Source organism: Helianthus annuus, chromosome 10 (assembly GCF_002127325.2).
Source record: "Helianthus annuus cultivar XRQ/B chromosome 10, HanXRQr2.0-SUNRISE, whole genome shotgun sequence".
NCBI lineage: Eukaryota > Viridiplantae > Streptophyta > Magnoliopsida > Asterales > Asteraceae > Helianthus > Helianthus annuus.
The window spans coordinates 24,716,123-24,734,944 of record NC_035442.2 but is presented as its reverse complement, the minus strand read 5'-3'; the positions used below and the strand labels follow the sequence as shown (position 1 = coordinate 24,734,944).

General features: G+C 36.2%; 1 protein-coding gene across 2 annotated transcripts; it reads left to right on the top strand.

Annotated features, from left to right (window-relative positions):
- Positions 1–551: 551 nt before the first annotated feature.
- LOC110884254 (ABC transporter C family member 14) lies at positions 552–14,137 on the top strand. Of its 2 annotated transcripts, none has more exons than XM_022131943.2 (10): positions 552–741; positions 7,118–9,534; positions 9,846–9,932; positions 10,303–10,923; positions 11,037–11,201; positions 11,293–11,587; positions 12,094–12,614; positions 13,126–13,189; positions 13,265–13,504; positions 13,843–14,137. In XM_022131943.2, exons 2-10 carry the CDS (start codon positions 7,171–7,173, stop codon positions 13,941–13,943), a joined length of 4,458 nt encoding a protein of 1,485 aa, XP_021987635.1. In that variant the 5' UTR covers positions 552–741; positions 7,118–7,170; the 3' UTR covers positions 13,944–14,137. The 2 variants fall into 2 exon arrangements, with proteins under 2 accessions (XP_021987635.1, XP_021987633.1); XM_022131941.2 differs by having other exon boundaries at positions 7,112–9,534.
- Positions 14,138–18,822: the final 4,685 nt, after the last annotated feature.

Below are 18,822 nucleotides of genomic sequence, written 5' to 3'. Positions count from 1 at the left end.
GGATGCATCCATTCTTTCTCGCCACGTGTTATCATTCTGTTAAAGGACACATCACACTTAGTACCAGACGCAAGCACATAATTGGGATCTGTGATGCGTCGCTCCTCTGACGCGTGGGGTGGTTTTTGGAAAGTGAACTTGGTCAATGGTCATTTTCATAATTTTCCCTTAAATATATTATATTTAACATAGAGAAAGGTTAACGTACATTACGGCTTAACGTACATCACGTACGACATGTAATTACGCACGTTCATTTTAAAATCACGCACGTTATAACTCAAAAATCCAAAATCACGCATGTTATATAACAAATCATGCACGTTGTTGTACGTGAAGTACGTTAAGCCGTAATATACGATATACTTTTTCATTTAACATATATATGTATATATATATATATATTGACAAATAATTCACGAGAAATGTTTACCATGTTTTTCTATCAATCACTAAAAGTCACACATTCATTCAAATCACCGAAAGCAACTTGTGGAATTTGTGAAACACATATTTTCTTTATAAGTAGTGGGTTGAGTTATTCTTTGAGTGGAGTTCTTTGTCAAAGACATCTATAACCTTATCACGTAAATTGATCTCACTCACTCATAAATGCGTCTTTCGAAGGTTTAATTCATAGACTCCCTCATCAAACACTTACATATCTCAAATAGTTACTCCTACGTCGGATCTTGGTCTCTACCAAGTACAAACAAGGTCGGTAGCTACTATTGGCCAAAGGTGAGATGCAACTTTCTTCATACTACTACCATATCTACATATTGTATATTTTTATAATTAATTGCATTAGCCATGGAGTTTCTCTTCAACTAATTTATGAAAAACACATAAGAAATTTACGTTGTTTGATATTATTTTAGTGATGCTTTCAATTATGGTTTTAGTTTTTTGAAGAATTCTCTTTAATTTAACTAATATGACACACATCCTGGTCACTCTATGGATTTTTTGTAGCTTGCCATGTAAGATAATTTGGTCTCATACGACCGGTAATATTTATTTTGTATTTGTTTACTACTCTTCTTCATTATTAAGTATTAACATTCTTAACATTGTTTTCATTAAATTTTCCGCCTATATAGAATTTGTGGATCAGAAATTTTATGTATTTGGGACAAAACAGGTTTCAATTGCTTATCAACACAAACTAAGAGGCTGTTTGGTAGCCTCTGAATGGTCACTAAGAGGCTACCTCTTAATGGAACCATTAAGAATTTTACCAATGAGAAGGTAGAAAAATGTGACATGTGATGATTTACCATTCAGAGGTTACCTCTTAACCATTCAGACTTGAGGTTACCTCTTATTCATTCAGAGGTTTTAAACCATTAAGAGGTAGCATCTGAATGGTCATTAAAAGACTACCAAACAGCCCCCTAAGTCTTTTGATATTCAACACATATCGGTTCTTTTATGTAGCAAATATTAATATTGCTTTTTTAACGATAAATTTGGATCACTGACGGGCTACTGGAGTATCATTGTGTCACGTGTGAAACCACCCAATCATATCCATCTCTAATATACACCAATTCAAGAAGAAACTCAATAAATATGGAAAAACCCCTTTATAGAATCAAACCCAAAACCTTTCGATTCCAAAGCAATATTAATTTTATATTACTATGGGCAAACCTAGGCAGTGTATATTTATGAATAGTAACACAAAAGTATCTTTTGGTAATTTGGTGGCTAGTTGGTTCCTTGCTTAGATGAGTCATGAGATCATAATCATATGTTCAAATCTTCACCGTCTATATATTTCTTTTTTATTGAATCAAACTCTTTACTTTAGCCAATTTCCGTGCCAACTTGGTTTATTTTTAGAGAAAACCTTACAGAATAGTGATCAAGTTTCCTTTTTGTTTCACTAAAGTCACTTAATCTTTTTTTGTCTCTTTAAACTCACTCAAGTTCTATTTTATGTTCCAATATTACGTAATAACCAGGTCATCAGGTTACCATTAGTTAAAAAAAATAATCAATGCCTAAAATCTTTGGATTAACCAACTGATAACACAAATCTCGATCTGGTTACCTAGAAATCAAATAGTTTTCAAATCAAATTCATCAGCTCATCAAGAATTCCCAGATCAAGGTCGATCATAAATCCATTATCTAAACCATATTAATTCAGCATTTCCCAAATCAAATCCACTGTAAATCTATTCTTGCAAAGTGGACTCTGGAACTCAGAGTCGTATGTTTTAGGCAACTTTGCCTTTATGCTTTGGGAAAGGATTTTTTAAACCTAAAAATAATATTTTATTTCAATAATCACATGATGACGACGAGTGGGAGTTAGATGAAAAATATAAATGAAAATGGTTCATTATAAAAGACTTAAAAAAGTGGTATGTGTAAATTGAATATGGTGATAAACTAGTGTACCAGGCAAATGATAAAGATGAGTTTTTAAGTTAAAATGTTATATAATCTGCGTTAAACTAACTCTTTCTTAATGTGACCTGACACATCATCAAGGTAATCTGGAAACCTGGAAATTGTATATGATTGAAACACAAAATGAAACTTGAGTGATTTTAAGGAGACAAAAAAAGATTGAGTAACTTAAATGAAACAAATGTGAAACTTGGTTACTATTTTACAAAGTTACCCCTTTTTACAACAAGTAATCTTATGGTATTTATACATGATTATATAAAAGTAAATTTAATGGTAAATTACACGTTTTGTCTTTTATTTTAAATTACCATTTTAGTCTCTGAGTTTTGTCCAAGTTTGCCATTTTACTCCAAATAGTTTTTTTTTTTTTTTTGCCTCTGGGTCCCTGACTTTTCCCTTTTGTTGCCATTTCGATCACATACTCTAATTCCATCCAAAAACTCCATCTTTAACCAGGGGTATTTTGAGAATTTTCATTTTCAATGTTTTCAATTGCCATTTTGATCCAATTACAAAAAATCAAAAAAATTTCAAAAAATCAAAAAAATTCCAAAAAATTCTAAAAAAATAATAAAAATTCTAAAAAATCATAAAAATTCTAAAAAAATACAAAAAATCCGTTTCAGCGCGAACCGTTTCGAACCCGAACCGTTTCGAGCTGAATCGTTTCGAGCTGAGCCGTTTCGAGCTGAACCGTTTCGAGCTGAGCCGTTTCGACGCGAACCATTTCGAGCCGAACCGTTTCGAGCTGAACCGTTTCGAACCGAACCGTTTCTAGCTGAACCGTTTCGAACCTGAACCGTTTCGAGCTGAACCGTTTCGACGCGAACCGTTTCGAGCTGAACCGTTTCGACCCATACCGTTTCGAACCGAACCGTTTCGAGCTGAACCGTTTCGAGCTGAACCGTTCCAAAAAATCAAAAAAATTCCAAAAAATTCTAAAAAATAATAAAAATTCTAAAAAATCGTAAAAATTCTAAAAAATCCAAAAAATCCGATTCGGCGCGAACCGTTTCGAACCCAAACCGTTTCGAGCTGAACCGATACCGTCGAAACAGTTCAGCTCGAAACGGTTCGGTTCGAAACGGTTCAGCTAGAAACGGTTCGGTTCGAAACGGTTCAGCTCGAAACGGTTCGGCTCGATACGGTTCAGCTCGTAACGGTTCCGCTCGAAACGGTTCGCGTCGAAACGGTTCAGCACGAAACGGTACGGGTCGAAACGGTTCGCGTCGAAACGGTTCAGCTCGAAACGGTTCGGTTCGAAACGGTACGGGTCGAATCGGTTCGAACCGTTGTTCGCGTCGAAATGGCTCAGCTCGAAACGGTTCGGGTCGAAACGGTACGAGTGAAACGGTTCGCGTCGAAACGGTTCAGCTCGAAATGGTTCGGGTTCGAAACGGTTCGCCGAAACGGATTTTTTGTATTTTTTTAGAATTTTTTAGAATTTTTATGATTTTTTAGAATTTTTATTATTTTTTAGAATTTTTGTAATTGGATCAAAATGGCAATTGAAAACATTTAAAATGAAAATCCTCAAAATACCCCTGGTTAAAGATGGAGTTTTTGGATGGAGTTAGTGTATGTGATCAAAATGGCAACAAAAGGGAAAAGTCAGGGACCCAGAGGCAAAAAAAAAAACTATTAGGACTAAAATGGAAAATTTGGATAAAACTCAGGGACTAAAATGGCAATGTACTCTATTTTTTTTAGGCGGTGTCTTTTGACGTGAAAATTAACGAGTTTTGTATTTAATGTTTCAAAATCTTGCACGTTACATCCTTTGGACTTCTTATTAATTTTTTGGTTAAGTATGATAATGTGTCTTGCACATGAGGACATTCTTGTCATTTCACATTTTCATGGGTTATTGTGTAAGTAACTTATATCCAGGGACTATTTTATATCAGAATAAAAAAGATATATAAACTCCTTCTCCCTCTCCCTCTCCCTCTCCTTCTCCCTCTATATCTCACAATTTGAGATGGTAGATGGTGGCCTATTGGGATTTCATCAGATCTGAGATAGTGGCGGGTTTAGCGGTGATGGATGGTGAGGGTGGATGCGGTGGGTGGTGGTGGTGGGTTTAGCGGTGATGGATGGTTACATGTGATGGCGGATGTGGTGTTAGGAGCGATAATGGAGGTTGGTTGCAGATCTATCGTGGGTTTGTGGAGGTGGTGTTAGGGGCGACAGTGGAGGTGGTGTTAGGGTTGGTTGCAGGTGGGTGGGGTGGGTGGCGGGTGGTTGTGGTGGTGGAGGTGGCAGGTGAGTGGGTGGCTGAGGTGGTGGTGGGTTGATGGTGGTGGTGGGATCTTGGGAGAAGGCTGAGTGTGTGTGAGAGAGATTTTGTAGAGAGAGATAATAATAATAATAATTTTTAAAGATATTTTCCTTTAATTTTTAAATAATAATAAATAAATGGGTAAAAAGACCGAATACCCTTAGGTGACCAAATTTATCCGAAAAATTAACCGAGTTAGGGTCAAAGGACCTAACATGCAAGATTTTGAAACATTAAGTATAAAACTCGTGAATTTTCATGATAATAAAGTACATTATAAATTTGTATCTGATACTTATCAGTGAAATGACTTGTTATACAAAATAGTGAAGCAAAAAGGAAAGTTACATTTCATCTATCCAAATAGGCAAATATAATTATATATGTTTTCACTTCTCTCTTAAGCTACTATAATCCATCTTATTACATGATGCTATAAAACAGTAACACTAAAAAATAAAAAATAATGATGTTAAAACGTAGGTATTTTAAAATAAATTGTAAGCTACAAGTTTGTAACGAATGAATTGTATTTAAGTTCTACTATGTACATTAATGATATAATAAATACTTTGATATAAATACTATTTTAGAAAATAAAGATTACAAGAATAGATACGAATATCATCTAGGTATAGAAAATATCATTTTTTTTGGAAGGTGTAGATCAGCTGGCAAACGACACAAGGCTCAAACGAGAAGACCCGGGATCGAATCCCACACTTGACCGGTTGGTCTGACCGGGCGTTCCAAGCGGAGACTGACCCCCCCACAATCCTGTGCGGGAAACCGCCACAGACCGGTATCGAACCCGAGCCTATGGGGAAAACCCTCACACCTCCGTCCAGCTAGGCTGATGTAGCTGGATATCATTGACGTATAGAAAATATCATATATTTAAAAAAAGTTATACTATAAATAAAATATACACTTAAAAAAAAACAGAACTAAAGTTTTTAAAACTATAATTCTGATTGTCAAGACAATCTCTTTAAATAGTAGTCAACATTTAAATATTTAAATTAAAATTTTAAAATATTATATAATATCTTTCTCTAGCATGATAATAAGTTACTTAAAATTGTTAAAATTAAGTTCAATATTTATTATTATTATCAGAAAGTTTGACATTTTTTTTTGGATAAAATATAGTACGTGTGTATATATAATATTAAAATCAGGAGAAAAGGTTCATATATACTATTGAAATTGATAAAAAAGATTTAATGCCGACACATGATATTCTTTGAATCATTTATTACAATACGATTGGAAAAAACATGTTAAATATTGGTCTTAGCAATATCGTTATAATCGAACATAAACAAACAACTCCGATCCATCATTGCATGTCAAATAAATGTTGTACTTGAACTACTTGTACACATCGTTGTAAGGCCATGTGTAGTCATAACCCCCTTTGTGGGCGTTATGCGACACGTGACGCGCCACGTGTGCGGGTGGGCGTTATGAGGCGTTATGCATTTAAGCCCGTAGTTATAAAGTCTCCGCCTAATCATCACTCAATTATTAAAATAAAAACATTACAGTAACAAAAAAAAATGCAGGGACCAAAGTGTAAAATGCAGGGACCAAAGTGTAAAACTTTAAAACAAAAATAGGCTTCTTCTCGGTCTTCAGGTCTTCTTCTCCGGCCTTCTTCTCCGGCTGAAATTCCGGCTTGTTCTCGGTCTTCAGGTCCGATTTGCAGGACCTACACTGCTTCATCTCCGATTTGCATGAACCAAACATGTATAAACCAAAAACTTTAAACAATCATACCACCGTTATGCATATCGCGCCACCCCCAAATTTTCGATTGATAGCGCCGGGTGTTTTGGTGTTGTGGGGGTTATGCCGGCGCCATGCAAGGGCATACCGCCCCACTACGTTCAGTCTAACTAGTTCAGTTTATGGTGTATATGAAAATTAACATATTTTGAACGATAACATATAACAACCATATCCAGTAAATCCTACAAATAGTAGAGCTATTGATAGAGAGACTGCTAAGAGAGACCCCAACTCAATAACTATCAAGCGACACACAAAACAAAAATTATGGAAACACAGAGTGACCAACAGAATCAAAGTAATGAGAGAGTAACATACTAAAAAATAAGCACATATAAAATCATACAAGAGCATACACACATAAATACACGAAGACAATCACTTGATAATATAAAAATTATTTAAGAATATTTTAATTCTAAAGTATTTTAATATATCATATTTATTTATATTAAATAGTTTTGTCTTATTTTGTAGCATAAAATTAAATATATGTCTTATTTTGTTGCATAAATTAAATTTGCAGGCCTACTTCAATCATATGTTCTTGACCAATATTTTACACTCACAATTTCTTCAATCAGTCACTTACAATCTTATTATTTTCAGTTGCAGATTGTTAAACATGAACAATAACAGAACGTGACATCATTTTCCGTTATTCAAAAATGAACACCGCTTCATTCCTCACATCTCTATCATGCTCATCAATCGCGGAAAACACCTCGATGACGTCATTCATTTTCCTATCTCCATGTCCTCAGAGACTCCTCTTAGCTTTCATTGACACCTTATTTCTCCTCATCCTCTTCATTTTCATCCTCCAAAAGCTCTATCCAAAGCTCACCTCGCACAACAATGGCGGTTATTCCGCCATTAACGAATCTCTGGTAGTTAAAACCCTAGGTTCTGTTAAAATCAACCTCTGGTTCAAACTATGTCTTACATCTTCCACAATACTAGCTCTTCTAGCCATTTCTTCATCCATTTTAGCCTTCATACAGAACACGGAGACTCAATGGAAGCTTATCAACGGAACATGCTGGTTGATTCACTCGATAACGTTTATTATAATCACTGTTTTAATCTACCACGAGAAGAACGTTGTTACCGTAACTCATCCATTCTCTCTTCGAGTGTTCTGGATATTAAACTTCATAGCGGTTGCATTAACCGCTTGTTCGAGTATCACCCGCCTTATTTCCAAAAGTTCTTTGTCAGAGTCTCTAGACTGGATTTCATCAATCTCACTCCCGTTTTCGTGTTTCTTCCTGATTGTTTCAGTAACCGGTTCCACTGGTATTACAGTGGAACCGGAGTCCAAACCTGTTGATGAGGTAGAGAAATCATTAAACGTAAGCGGATGGGCCTCGGCTTCATTCGTATCAAAACTGTTTTGGTTTTGGATGAATCCGTTGCTGAAAAAAGGTTACAAAACTCCGTTAAAGCTCGATGATATCCCTACGCTTTCGCCTGAACACCGAGCTGAGAAAATGTCGATATTGTTCGAACAAAACTGGCCCAAAGCTGAAGAGAATTCGAAACATCCTGTTCGTACCACGCTCATTCGTTGTTTCTGGAAACATATCGTGTTCACGGGGATGTTAGCGACCACGAAGCTTTGTGTCGGGTACGTCGGCCCCTTGTTGATCCAGAGATTTGTTGATTTTACATCCGGGAAGGGGAGTTCACCGTATGAAGGATATTATTTGGTGATCATACTCCTTGTCGCAAAGTTTATGGAAGTTTTGACTTCACATCATTTTAATTTTCACTCTCAGAAGCTTGGGATGTTGATCAGATCGACTTTGATAACTTCTTTATACAAAAAAGGGCTAAAACTGTCGTGTTCTGCTCGACAATCGCATGGTGTGGGGCAAATTGTGAACTATATGGCGGTCGATGCTCAACAGTTATCGGATATTATGCTTCAACTACACGCGATCTGGCTCATGCCGGTTCAAGTCACTGTGGCTTTAGTTATTTTGTATCTTTACCTCGGGTTAGCGACTGTGGTTACATTGATTGCGGTTTTGGTGATTTTGTTCTTTGTGTATTTGGGTACTAAACGGAACAATAAGTACCAGTTTAATATAATGACTAGTCGCGATTCGAGGATGAAGGCGACTAATGAGATGTTGAGTTACATGAGGGTGATTAAGTTTCAAGCGTGGGAGGAGCATTTTAATGATCGGATTCAATCGTTTCGTGAGTCTGAATATGGTTGGCTTTGTAAGTTCATGTATTCGATTGGTTCGAACATGATCATTTTGTGGAGTACGCCTTTGTTTATCTCAACGGTTACGTTTGGGAGTGGGATTTTGCTTGGGGTAAACCTTGATGCTGGGACGGTTTTCACGGCCACGTCGTTGTTTAAGAACTTGCAAGAACCGATTTGGAGTTTTCCCCAATCGATGATCTCGCTTTCTCAAGCAATGATCTCGTTGGGACGATTGGACAAGTATATGCTGAGTAACGAGTTGGAAGTGGGTTCAGTTGAAAGACATGAAAATAGTGACAATAATATGGCTGTCGAGGTCCAAAATGGGTCGTTTAGTTGGCACGACGACCTGTCAGAAGGTGAAACGGTCAAGAATTTAAACTTTGAAGTAAAAAAAGGGGAACTCGCGGCCATTGTGGGGACTGTTGGTTCAGGGAAATCGTCTCTGCTTGCATCGGTTATTGGTGAGATGCACAAAACATCCGGCAAGGTAAAAGTTTTTGGGAGCACTGCATATGTTGCGCAAACCGCATGGATTCAAAACAAGACAATTCAAGAAAACATATTGTTTGGTTCGCCCATGGATCGAAACAAGTACAAGAATGTCATAAGAACTTGTTGTTTGGAGAAGGATCTAGAAATGATGGAATTCGGAGACCAAACTGAAATCGGGGAGCGTGGGATCAATCTTAGTGGTGGCCAAAAGCAGCGCATTCAGCTTGCACGATCAGTTTATCAAGATTCGGACATCTATCTTCTTGATGACGTGTTTAGCGCTGTTGATGCTCATACCGGTTCACAAATATTCAAGGTAATCAATTAAAAACATATGAAATATTGGTGAAAAATATTTTCTATGTACTGAATATGTGAAATCAGATGTCTAAATAGCTATGAAGTTAACCCACTGATGATAAACCACCAAAGTAACTTAATGATTATGATAAAATGTTGATAACTATTTTACTATTCAAACTATAGAATTAGATAGAATAATAATAATAATAATAATAATAATAATAATAATAATAATAATAATAATAATAATAATAATAAACTATTATAGATAATAAACTCCACCAGCACATTTTATAACAATCATTTCTCTGTTTTCAATTGCAGGAATGTGTTAGGGGAGTCCTTAGAGACAAGACGATCTTACTTGTTACTCACCAAGTCGATTTCCTTCATGATGTCGATCTTATACTTGTAAGTAATCTCCTTCTGTTTCGGGATGAACATTCAATCTAGCTGACAACAAAGCGGAAGCAAGAAAATAAACGACAAAATTAATATAAAACTTAATAGTCAAAATATCAAATTTTACATAAGGTACCATTTTATAGGGATATCTAAATTTGGCAAAGTTCCAAAGCATTACAAATTTTCAAATTAAGAAACCATAACAAAAATGGTGAAGACAATTAGTGAGTTAGACACTTTATACTAAAACGAAAAAATAAATACGAAAATGCTAAAATGGGGGAAATCTTAGGTAAGGAGTCCTAACTGATGATATCCGGGTCGACTGTTGTCCCTGACTTAACTTACATTTACATTTACATTTACATTTACAAAGGTAATGCGCGATGGTATGGTCGTTCAATCCGGAAAATATGAGGAGCTAATTCAATCAGGGCTAGATTTCAAAGACTTGGTATCTGCACACGAGAGCTCAATGCAGTTAGTACAAACAGAATCAACCGAACCACAAACAGTCACAAAATCTCACACCAGTAACTCCAACGAACACACCAACGAGAACCAAAAATCTCAAGAACAATCTCAGTCAAGTTCCATTACAGGAACATCAAAACTGATCGAAGATGAAGAACGAGAAACAGGAAGAGTGAGCCTACACGTCTACAAAGTGTATGCAACCGAGGCTTTCGGCTGGTTTGGTGCTGTTCTAGTTTTGTTGTTATCGGTTTTGTGGCAGTCGTCGCAAATGGCTAGTGATTACTGGTTAGCTTATGAAACTTCTGAGGATCAGGCTGCGTCTTTTGATCCTAAGGTGTTTATAGGTGTTTACGCGATTATCGCAGGGGCTGCGTTTGTTTTTGTTCTTGGAAGAACTATTTTTTCTATGTTTCTTGGGCTTGAGACCGCGCAAAAGTTCTTTAAACAGATTCTTCATAGCATACTTCATGCTCCAATGTCGTTTTTCGACACCACTCCTTCTGGAAGAATTCTTAGTCGGGTAATGTTTCCTGTTAAATGTGTTATTGGTTGTTAGTCTATTGGTTGAGTTTCTTTCATTAGAAGATTTTGTAACGATCAAATTAATATATTTCAAAAATTAACATTTTTCAGGCATCAAGTGATCAAACCAACATCGATATTCTCCTTCCGTTCATAATGAACCTGAGCATTGCGTTGTACATGTCGGTGATCAGCGTGATCATCATAACCTGTCAATACGCTTGGCCGACAGTCTTCCTACTAGTTCCCCTCGGCTGGCTCAATTTCTGGTATCGGGTATGTTAACAGAGAAACAGAAACACAATCTTTAAAGTCTAAAGTTTCAACACATGACTTGAAATAACTATTTCAAAATGAACTTTTGCAGGGGTACTACCTTGCAACATCGCGTGAAATAACACGACTTGACTCTATTACAAAAGCACCTGTTATTCACCACTTCTCAGAGAGCATCTCCGGGGTTATGACGATCCGGTGTTTTGACAAACAAGACGAGTTTATTAAGGAAAATGTTGATCGTGTTGATGGAAATCTACGCATGGATTTCCACAACAATGGATCGAACGGTTGGTTAGGATTTCGTATGGAGTTTCTTGGAAGTTTGTTTCTATGTGTTTCCACTGTTTTCATGATCCTCTTGCCTAGCAACGTCATTAAACCCGGTACTATCTTACTTCCTAGCTTTCCAAAAAGTACATGGATGGTCCCTGTGATTTTGTAACGCATTTAGTCCCTAGCTTTTTCCAAAAGTACATGGATTGTTTCTGTGGTTTGCACTTTGTAACGCATTTAGCCCCTAACTTGGACCTGCTGAAACCTTTAAATTTGTTGGCTGGGGGCTGAATGCGCTACAAAGTGCAAACCACAGGGACCATTCGTGTACTTTTAGAAAGCTAGGGAACAAATTCAAAATTTTGATAAACCACAGGGACACCACTGTACTTTATTATGTAAAGTGAAATAAGGCTTCATTGGTTCTTTATACAAAGAACTCAGAATTAATGCAACAAATTACAAACTTTGGTAGTATATGGTGTATACTTGTTGCATGAATATGCAATAAATCTTCTAATCAATCGAACAAAAAATGTTTTTTGACCCATTTCATCACCTATGCCATTGAGGTTTCTCTAGAGGGATAAACTAATGGGCGCTTATATGGTCACAGAGGACGTTGGATTGTCGCTTTCATACGGATTATCGCTCAACGGTCTTCTATTTTGGGCTCTATACACTAGTTGCTTTGTTGAAAACCGAATGGTCTCGGTTGAGAGGATAAAACAGTTTACCAACATACCATCCGAAGCAGAATGGGTGAAGAAAGACAACCCGCCTCCTGCAAACTGGCCTACTCATGGCAGTTTGGAGCTCAGAAACTTGCAGGTTAGATATCGTCCAAACACGCCTCTTGTGCTTAAAGGAATATCCCTAAACATTCAAGGGGGCCAAAAGATCGGTGTGGTTGGTAGAACAGGTGGGGGGAAATCCACTTTGATACAAGTTCTATTTCGGTTGGTTGAGCCTGCTGGAGGAAGTATTATCATTGATGGTATCGACATCTCCACGCTTGGGCTTCACGATCTCAGGTCCCGATTTGGCATCATTCCCCAAGAACCAGTCCTTTTTGAAGGAACTGTGAGAAGCAACATTGACCCCATTGGTCAACATTCTGATGATGAGATATGGAAGGTAAACATAAGTTTGTTCTTTCTTATACTCCTTTTGAGTAGATCTAGAGGTGGCAATTTGATGAGTCAACTCGGGTTTTAGTTTTCTCCATCAGGTAACATAGAGTGTTATTTAGCGAAAATGAAAACGTGTCAAATGGGTCAAAAGTTCACCAATTTGTATTCAGATCAGGAAATCAATATACTAGAATATTACGTCGGAATCGATCGAAAGTTTATTGGTTTTTTCGACAGTTCCCCTTTATTATACTAAAAAAGAAACTAGATCATTAAAGTGTATTAGTATAGTTTTTGTAATCATAATATATAACACATTAGTTATTTATAAAACTCAGGAAAGAGAAATATGTGCTCAAGGGGTCAGTCCAACTTGACCCGGTCCAACCCGAGTAAAAAATAACCCGTTCTTATGTGAACCCATTCTGACCCGTTATCCAACCCGCCTCTAGCATGACGGGCCCCTCTTTTATCAACCTTCTCTGAAACACCTAACCTAAGAACCTTCTTTGTAGAGTCTCAAACGCTGCCAGCTCAATGATGTTGTAGCTGCAAAACCTGGAAAACTTGATTCTGCAGGTATTTAAAACGGAACGGTAACTGTTTCTGGTGAGAAAATTATTTGTCACTTATGTATTATGGGTATCTTTGTAGTTGTTGATAATGGCGATAATTGGAGTGTGGGACAGCGACAACTTCTGTGTCTGGGACGGGTGTTGTTGAAACAAAGCAGATTATTGTTCATGGATGAAGCAACCGCTTCGGTTGATTCACAAACAGACGCTGTGATTCAGAAAATTATAAGAGAAGATTTTGCTGACTGTACAATCATTAGCATTGCTCACAGGATACCAACTGTCATGGACTGTGATCGGGTTCTCGTCATCGATGCAGGTAATTCTTGTTTACTAGTAGGACGGGCTGGATAGGTAACGGGTCAATATGGGTTCAAGTCAAATGGGTAAGTTTATGTGTGGGCCAAAACATTTTGGCTTTGTAAATAGCTAAATAGTATATAATTTCAAGAAAATAAAACAATTTTATTTTTTTAACTTTTTTTTACTTTAAGCTTTCAAATATATATTTCCCCATTTTGATTTTTAGTATATAGGAGGCAATTTCATATATATCATATGAAAGTTAAAAGTTTCATACATTAGGAGTACTATTTGCTGTTAATAAAAAAAAAAAAAAAACTAATGAACAAGTAATTATATGTGTTGTAACAACAGGGTATGCAAAAGAATTTGATGAGCCTTCACGTCTGATTCAGAAGCCCTCTCTTTTTGGGGCGTTGGTACAGGAATACGCAAACCGATCATCTGGTTTATGAACACATGATGTTTATACTCCTTTAATCAAACGCTGTAATTTTATTTTTTAGTTGGAAGCTTTTAGATGACTTTTAAATTTATTAGTTAAAAATATTTAACTTTTATAATATACATTTGTCGTAATTATTATTTTAGATAATAATGTGTGTAAACAGGTAAAATAATTTATTTTGATGTAAGGGTATTTTTATCATTTCTAATGCATTATATTTTCCGGGTTAGAATCAAATGCAAACCAAGTTTCACTACTAGAAAATTTGAAATTTTCTATACCAGTTTTCGTAGGAAATGCGTCATAAAATTCGCTTTTCTACGCATTTATGACAAACACCTGATGTAGGAAAACACCTCGTAGGAAACCCGTTTTCAACGCATTTCCTACGCAGCTTCCTACACATTTTCTACGAAACTACTACGTCGCAAATTGCTACGAATCTCCTACAATATATATTTAATTATTATCTTTTAGGATTTATTTTTTTAGCTACATATTTCCGACAAAAAAATTAACAAATTTTAATGCAACATTATTTGTGACCCACTTCCGACAAATAAATTATAAGTGTTGTTACAAATTTCCGAGGAAACTGACTATTTTTTATGACATAATTTCGACAACTAAATAAGAAGTATTGTTACAAATTTATCAGAAAACTGAGTTGTCACACCCCGTTATTTCCACGTATTACCGGTGGGCCCGGTGAGGAGTATCGTGACGTAGTTGATATCATCATAGTCAATAATCACAGTTTAATGCACAGCGGAAGTCTAAAAGTAAAAATATTACAAACCGAATTGAAAGTAACAAAGTATTACAAACGGAATGTAAAGGATCCACGGGCGGATCAAAACAAAATAGATAGTGTTCAACAGATTTTCAAGTGATAAAGCTTGCATAATTCTTTATTTAAGTCACTCAGGAGAAACCAGCCTATTCCGCCTAGTACCTGCACTTAACCTTTTGGAAAATACGTCAGTTTACACTGGTAAATACAATTAACTGACACTTTTGAAAATTGATTTGAATGCACAAGGCACAAATAATCATTTATAACTTGGGATAATTACTTAAAAATAAACTTGTAAAAGAATTATATGTCTGTTATACGTTCAGTAGCCCGGGCTGAATACCGGGTTAAAGATTAATAGACACACCGCATAATATATCCCACGGCGAGTTATTCTCGATCAGGCGGGTATATTATTTTTACATACGCACCAGCAGGTGTATGCCTACACCTCGTGCTTAAGTCGTGGCCATTTCAATGAATGAGCCGAGGTTATCCAGGACATGGTCATTAACCCCCCAAAGGCTTAAAACAAACAAAACAGATTAAACGGGTTATCTCAATGATTTAACCTTCATATGATTAAAAATTCAAACCCGACCAAGCGGTATTTTATATACCGTATCCCAAGCCCGTATAAGGGAAAATAAGTTAAAAGTATTTACCTGAGCAACTTATACAAATTTATCCCAGCCGTACACAATAAGCAAGTGCAAATATCTTTTATTGGGCTCCTAAATCTGGAACGAAGGTTTTAATAACCTATAAAATTCCTAACGGGTCTCACTTAAGTTTAGACTTAGACCGGTTAGTTTTAAAGGAAGATATACGTTCAAAACGCAAGATTAAGCGAAGACCGGATTTGAATGTGTTTTAGACCCGACAAGTATGAAGACTTGTATAATATGGGTAAACTAAACACATTCTGGATTTTGAGGTAAAAATGATAAGGTTTGACCCGTTTCGGTCAATTTATGCAAACTAGTCACATAAACCGTACCGAATGCGAAAAATGCATAACGGGTAACCAAAAGAGTTATCTACAGGTTTCACAAGTTAATATGCCTTAAATATGTTGTGATATCAGTAGGATACCTTCCATTATGCCCAAAACGAATTTAAAATCAATTTATGCCCCGTAGGGGTATTTTGGTCATTTTAAAGCTTATAAAAGAGATTAAATAATAATCTGAGGTTCTGGTCTAAATTGATCAGTAAAAATATTTATTTTTGCAAGTCATAACAGTAGGGTATTGCATATATGTGAAATTTATCATTTTTAACCAAACTATGCACCGTAGGGGCATTTTGGTCATTTCACATAAGGTTTAAAGGTCAAAACTAGAAATCTGAGTTCAAAACTTTTGCTTACTGTTAAAGTATAAAAATTTACTTAAAACATCAGTAGGTATTAAGTCTTATATGTCAAAAATAGTTTTAACCCATACTATGCGTTTAAAACGCGTAAAAAGTCGGTTTTAAGCGATTTTCAGGTTATATAAGAAAAGCTGAGATTTTTATCAGTCCAGAAGGATTAAAATATTTTATTTATCATATAAAATCAGTAGCAAAAGGTTTGTATCAAAATGTTATGTAAAACTCATTTTATTAGCAAAAAGGGTATAACCGTCAATTACCGAATCAAAGCAAGAACCCTATGTTATGATCAGTTTAAAAATAATTAAAAATCTTCAAAAATCCCAAATTATTATATTACATCATTGGGTAGAAAAGTTTGGTGTCGAAATTTGGGTTTAAGTAGGCTTTATACTAAATATGCCGTTTAATTAATAAAAAGCTTTCAAATTACGATATTGAGCATAACTCTTAATTTAGACCTCAAACTGATGTAAAATTTTTAGGACAAGTTTATAAATCATTAATAAAGGTTTTTGTCCTCTCACATTTTTAAAAATCTTGTTTTAATGTGAAAAGGGCATAATGGTCAATTTTAGGCACTTAACGGAAACATGCAATGAACTAGGATTACAAAGGAACCACATTGTATAAACTCAGAGGGTTATACTAACATGTAACATGGTCCTAATGAAACCCTAAGGCATTTATAAAACAATCTAAATCGGGTCAGAACTGAAAGTCAAAGCAAAAGTCTTCTTTTGCGACTTTCGGTTCTGAACCGAGCCTAAACTCAGAATTGTCGGGTTGAACATGCTTAGACATGTTCTTACATTAATTACCAAGTTATTTTAGTGTTAAAACATGTTCCATAACTTCTACATTGCTAATTATGAATTTATTTGCAAAAATAGCTTCTATTGACTTTTTAATATTAAGTTTGACCCGACAATTGACCAAGTTTGAGTGATAATCAGGCGGTGCCCTTTTAAGGACTTATTACCCACTTAATTACCAACTCATAGCCACTTTCAATTCAAAAAATGACTGGACCATTAGTGGTTAATCACTAAGTCAAAGCTTAATTACGACGGCTTTGACTTTTGGTCATTAGACTAATAAAACATGAACTAGAGAGGCTAAGAACACTCACAATGGTCTTTAGCACGAATTAGGAGCTTGAGAAAACTAGCTTGAAGTCCAGAGATCTCCAGAGAAAGAGTTAGAATAATTTTTGAATGTGAGCACTTGAACTATCAAACAAGAACTCTTATATAGGAAATTTAAACTCACAAGATCAATCCAACAAAGTCTACAAGTGATTCCTGTTCATCCCAGGTATCCCCTATGCATGTAAAACCATTGGTTCAGTCCCTGAATTTGAAAACCACCATGCAAAGGCGGTGCAACCTGCTGTACAGGCAACTGTCCAATTTTTCTGCATTTCGGCGTTTTACGCGGCCCGCGTAAGGTTTGGCCGAGGGTCTACGCGGCCCGCCTAAGGGTCAGATCCGGTCACCAAGTTTCAAAAATTGCAATATCAGTCCCTGGTCCCTCTAAACTAGTTTTAACTATCGTTTATTGCAATTTTAACCCCCAAACTTGACTTTTAAGGGTCTTGAATCATTAAACATTTAACCATAGGCCTCCGGTTAGTTACGAGGTCACCCGAACGGTCTTCAAATGCAACATTAATGCATTTAACCCTTATTACTTGCAGTTTCTGCTTTATTTATTTATATGCGTCGAAACTCCACGAATGTAATATCCGTTATTCTTGGGATCAAAATAAATTATCACAATGTTTTTGGATCGTTAAAAGGTCACTCAGAGGTTACTTTCAACATGTTGACACTTTTAACCCCTATGTTTCACAAGATCCTTATTTCGAGCACAAACGACTTTTTAAGTTCGATAAATTATTCTTTAAAGAATACGAACGTCGTGTTAGGTCAATCAGAGACACAAGAATGGCATGTTGACACTTTAGATCCCTTTATTCACATATTTACATAATTTGACAACTTTAGTTCCTCAGAAATAATTCTTTACACGTTTAAAGTCCATGACACGTGTCTTCATAATATTGGTCGTGATTTTACGAGGTGTTACATCCTTACCCCCTTAAAAGAAATCTCAACCTCGAGATTTACTGAAATAAATGAGGGTACTTCTGTTTCATTATGGACTCTACCTCCCACGTGTACTCGGGACCTCTACGGGCATCCCATTTAACCTTTACAATCGGTACATGCTTCTTTCAAAGCTTCTTAACCTGTCGATCCTCGATCGACAAAGGTTTTTCAACAAACTTTAAGTTCTCATCTATATGCACATCCTTATGTGACATGGCTAGCGATTCATCAGCTAGACACTTCTTTAGATTACAGATGTGAAATACATTATGGATTCCACTGAGCTCTTCAGGCAGATTTAACTTGTAAGCCACTGTTCCTACACATTCAATGATCTCGAATCGTCCTATGTATCTTGGGCTTAACTTGCCTTTCTTGCCAAAACGCATTACCCCTTTCCAGGGTGATACCTTAAGTAACACTTTGTCACCAACTTCGAACTTTAGAGGTTTACGCCTTTTATCTGCATAGCTTTTCTGCCTATTCTGGCAGCTTTGAGACGATCTCGTATCTGTACAATCTTATTTGTCGTCTCCAGGACTATATCAGGTCCTGTTAGTTGGACATCTCCAACTTCTGCCCAACAAACGGGCGTCCTG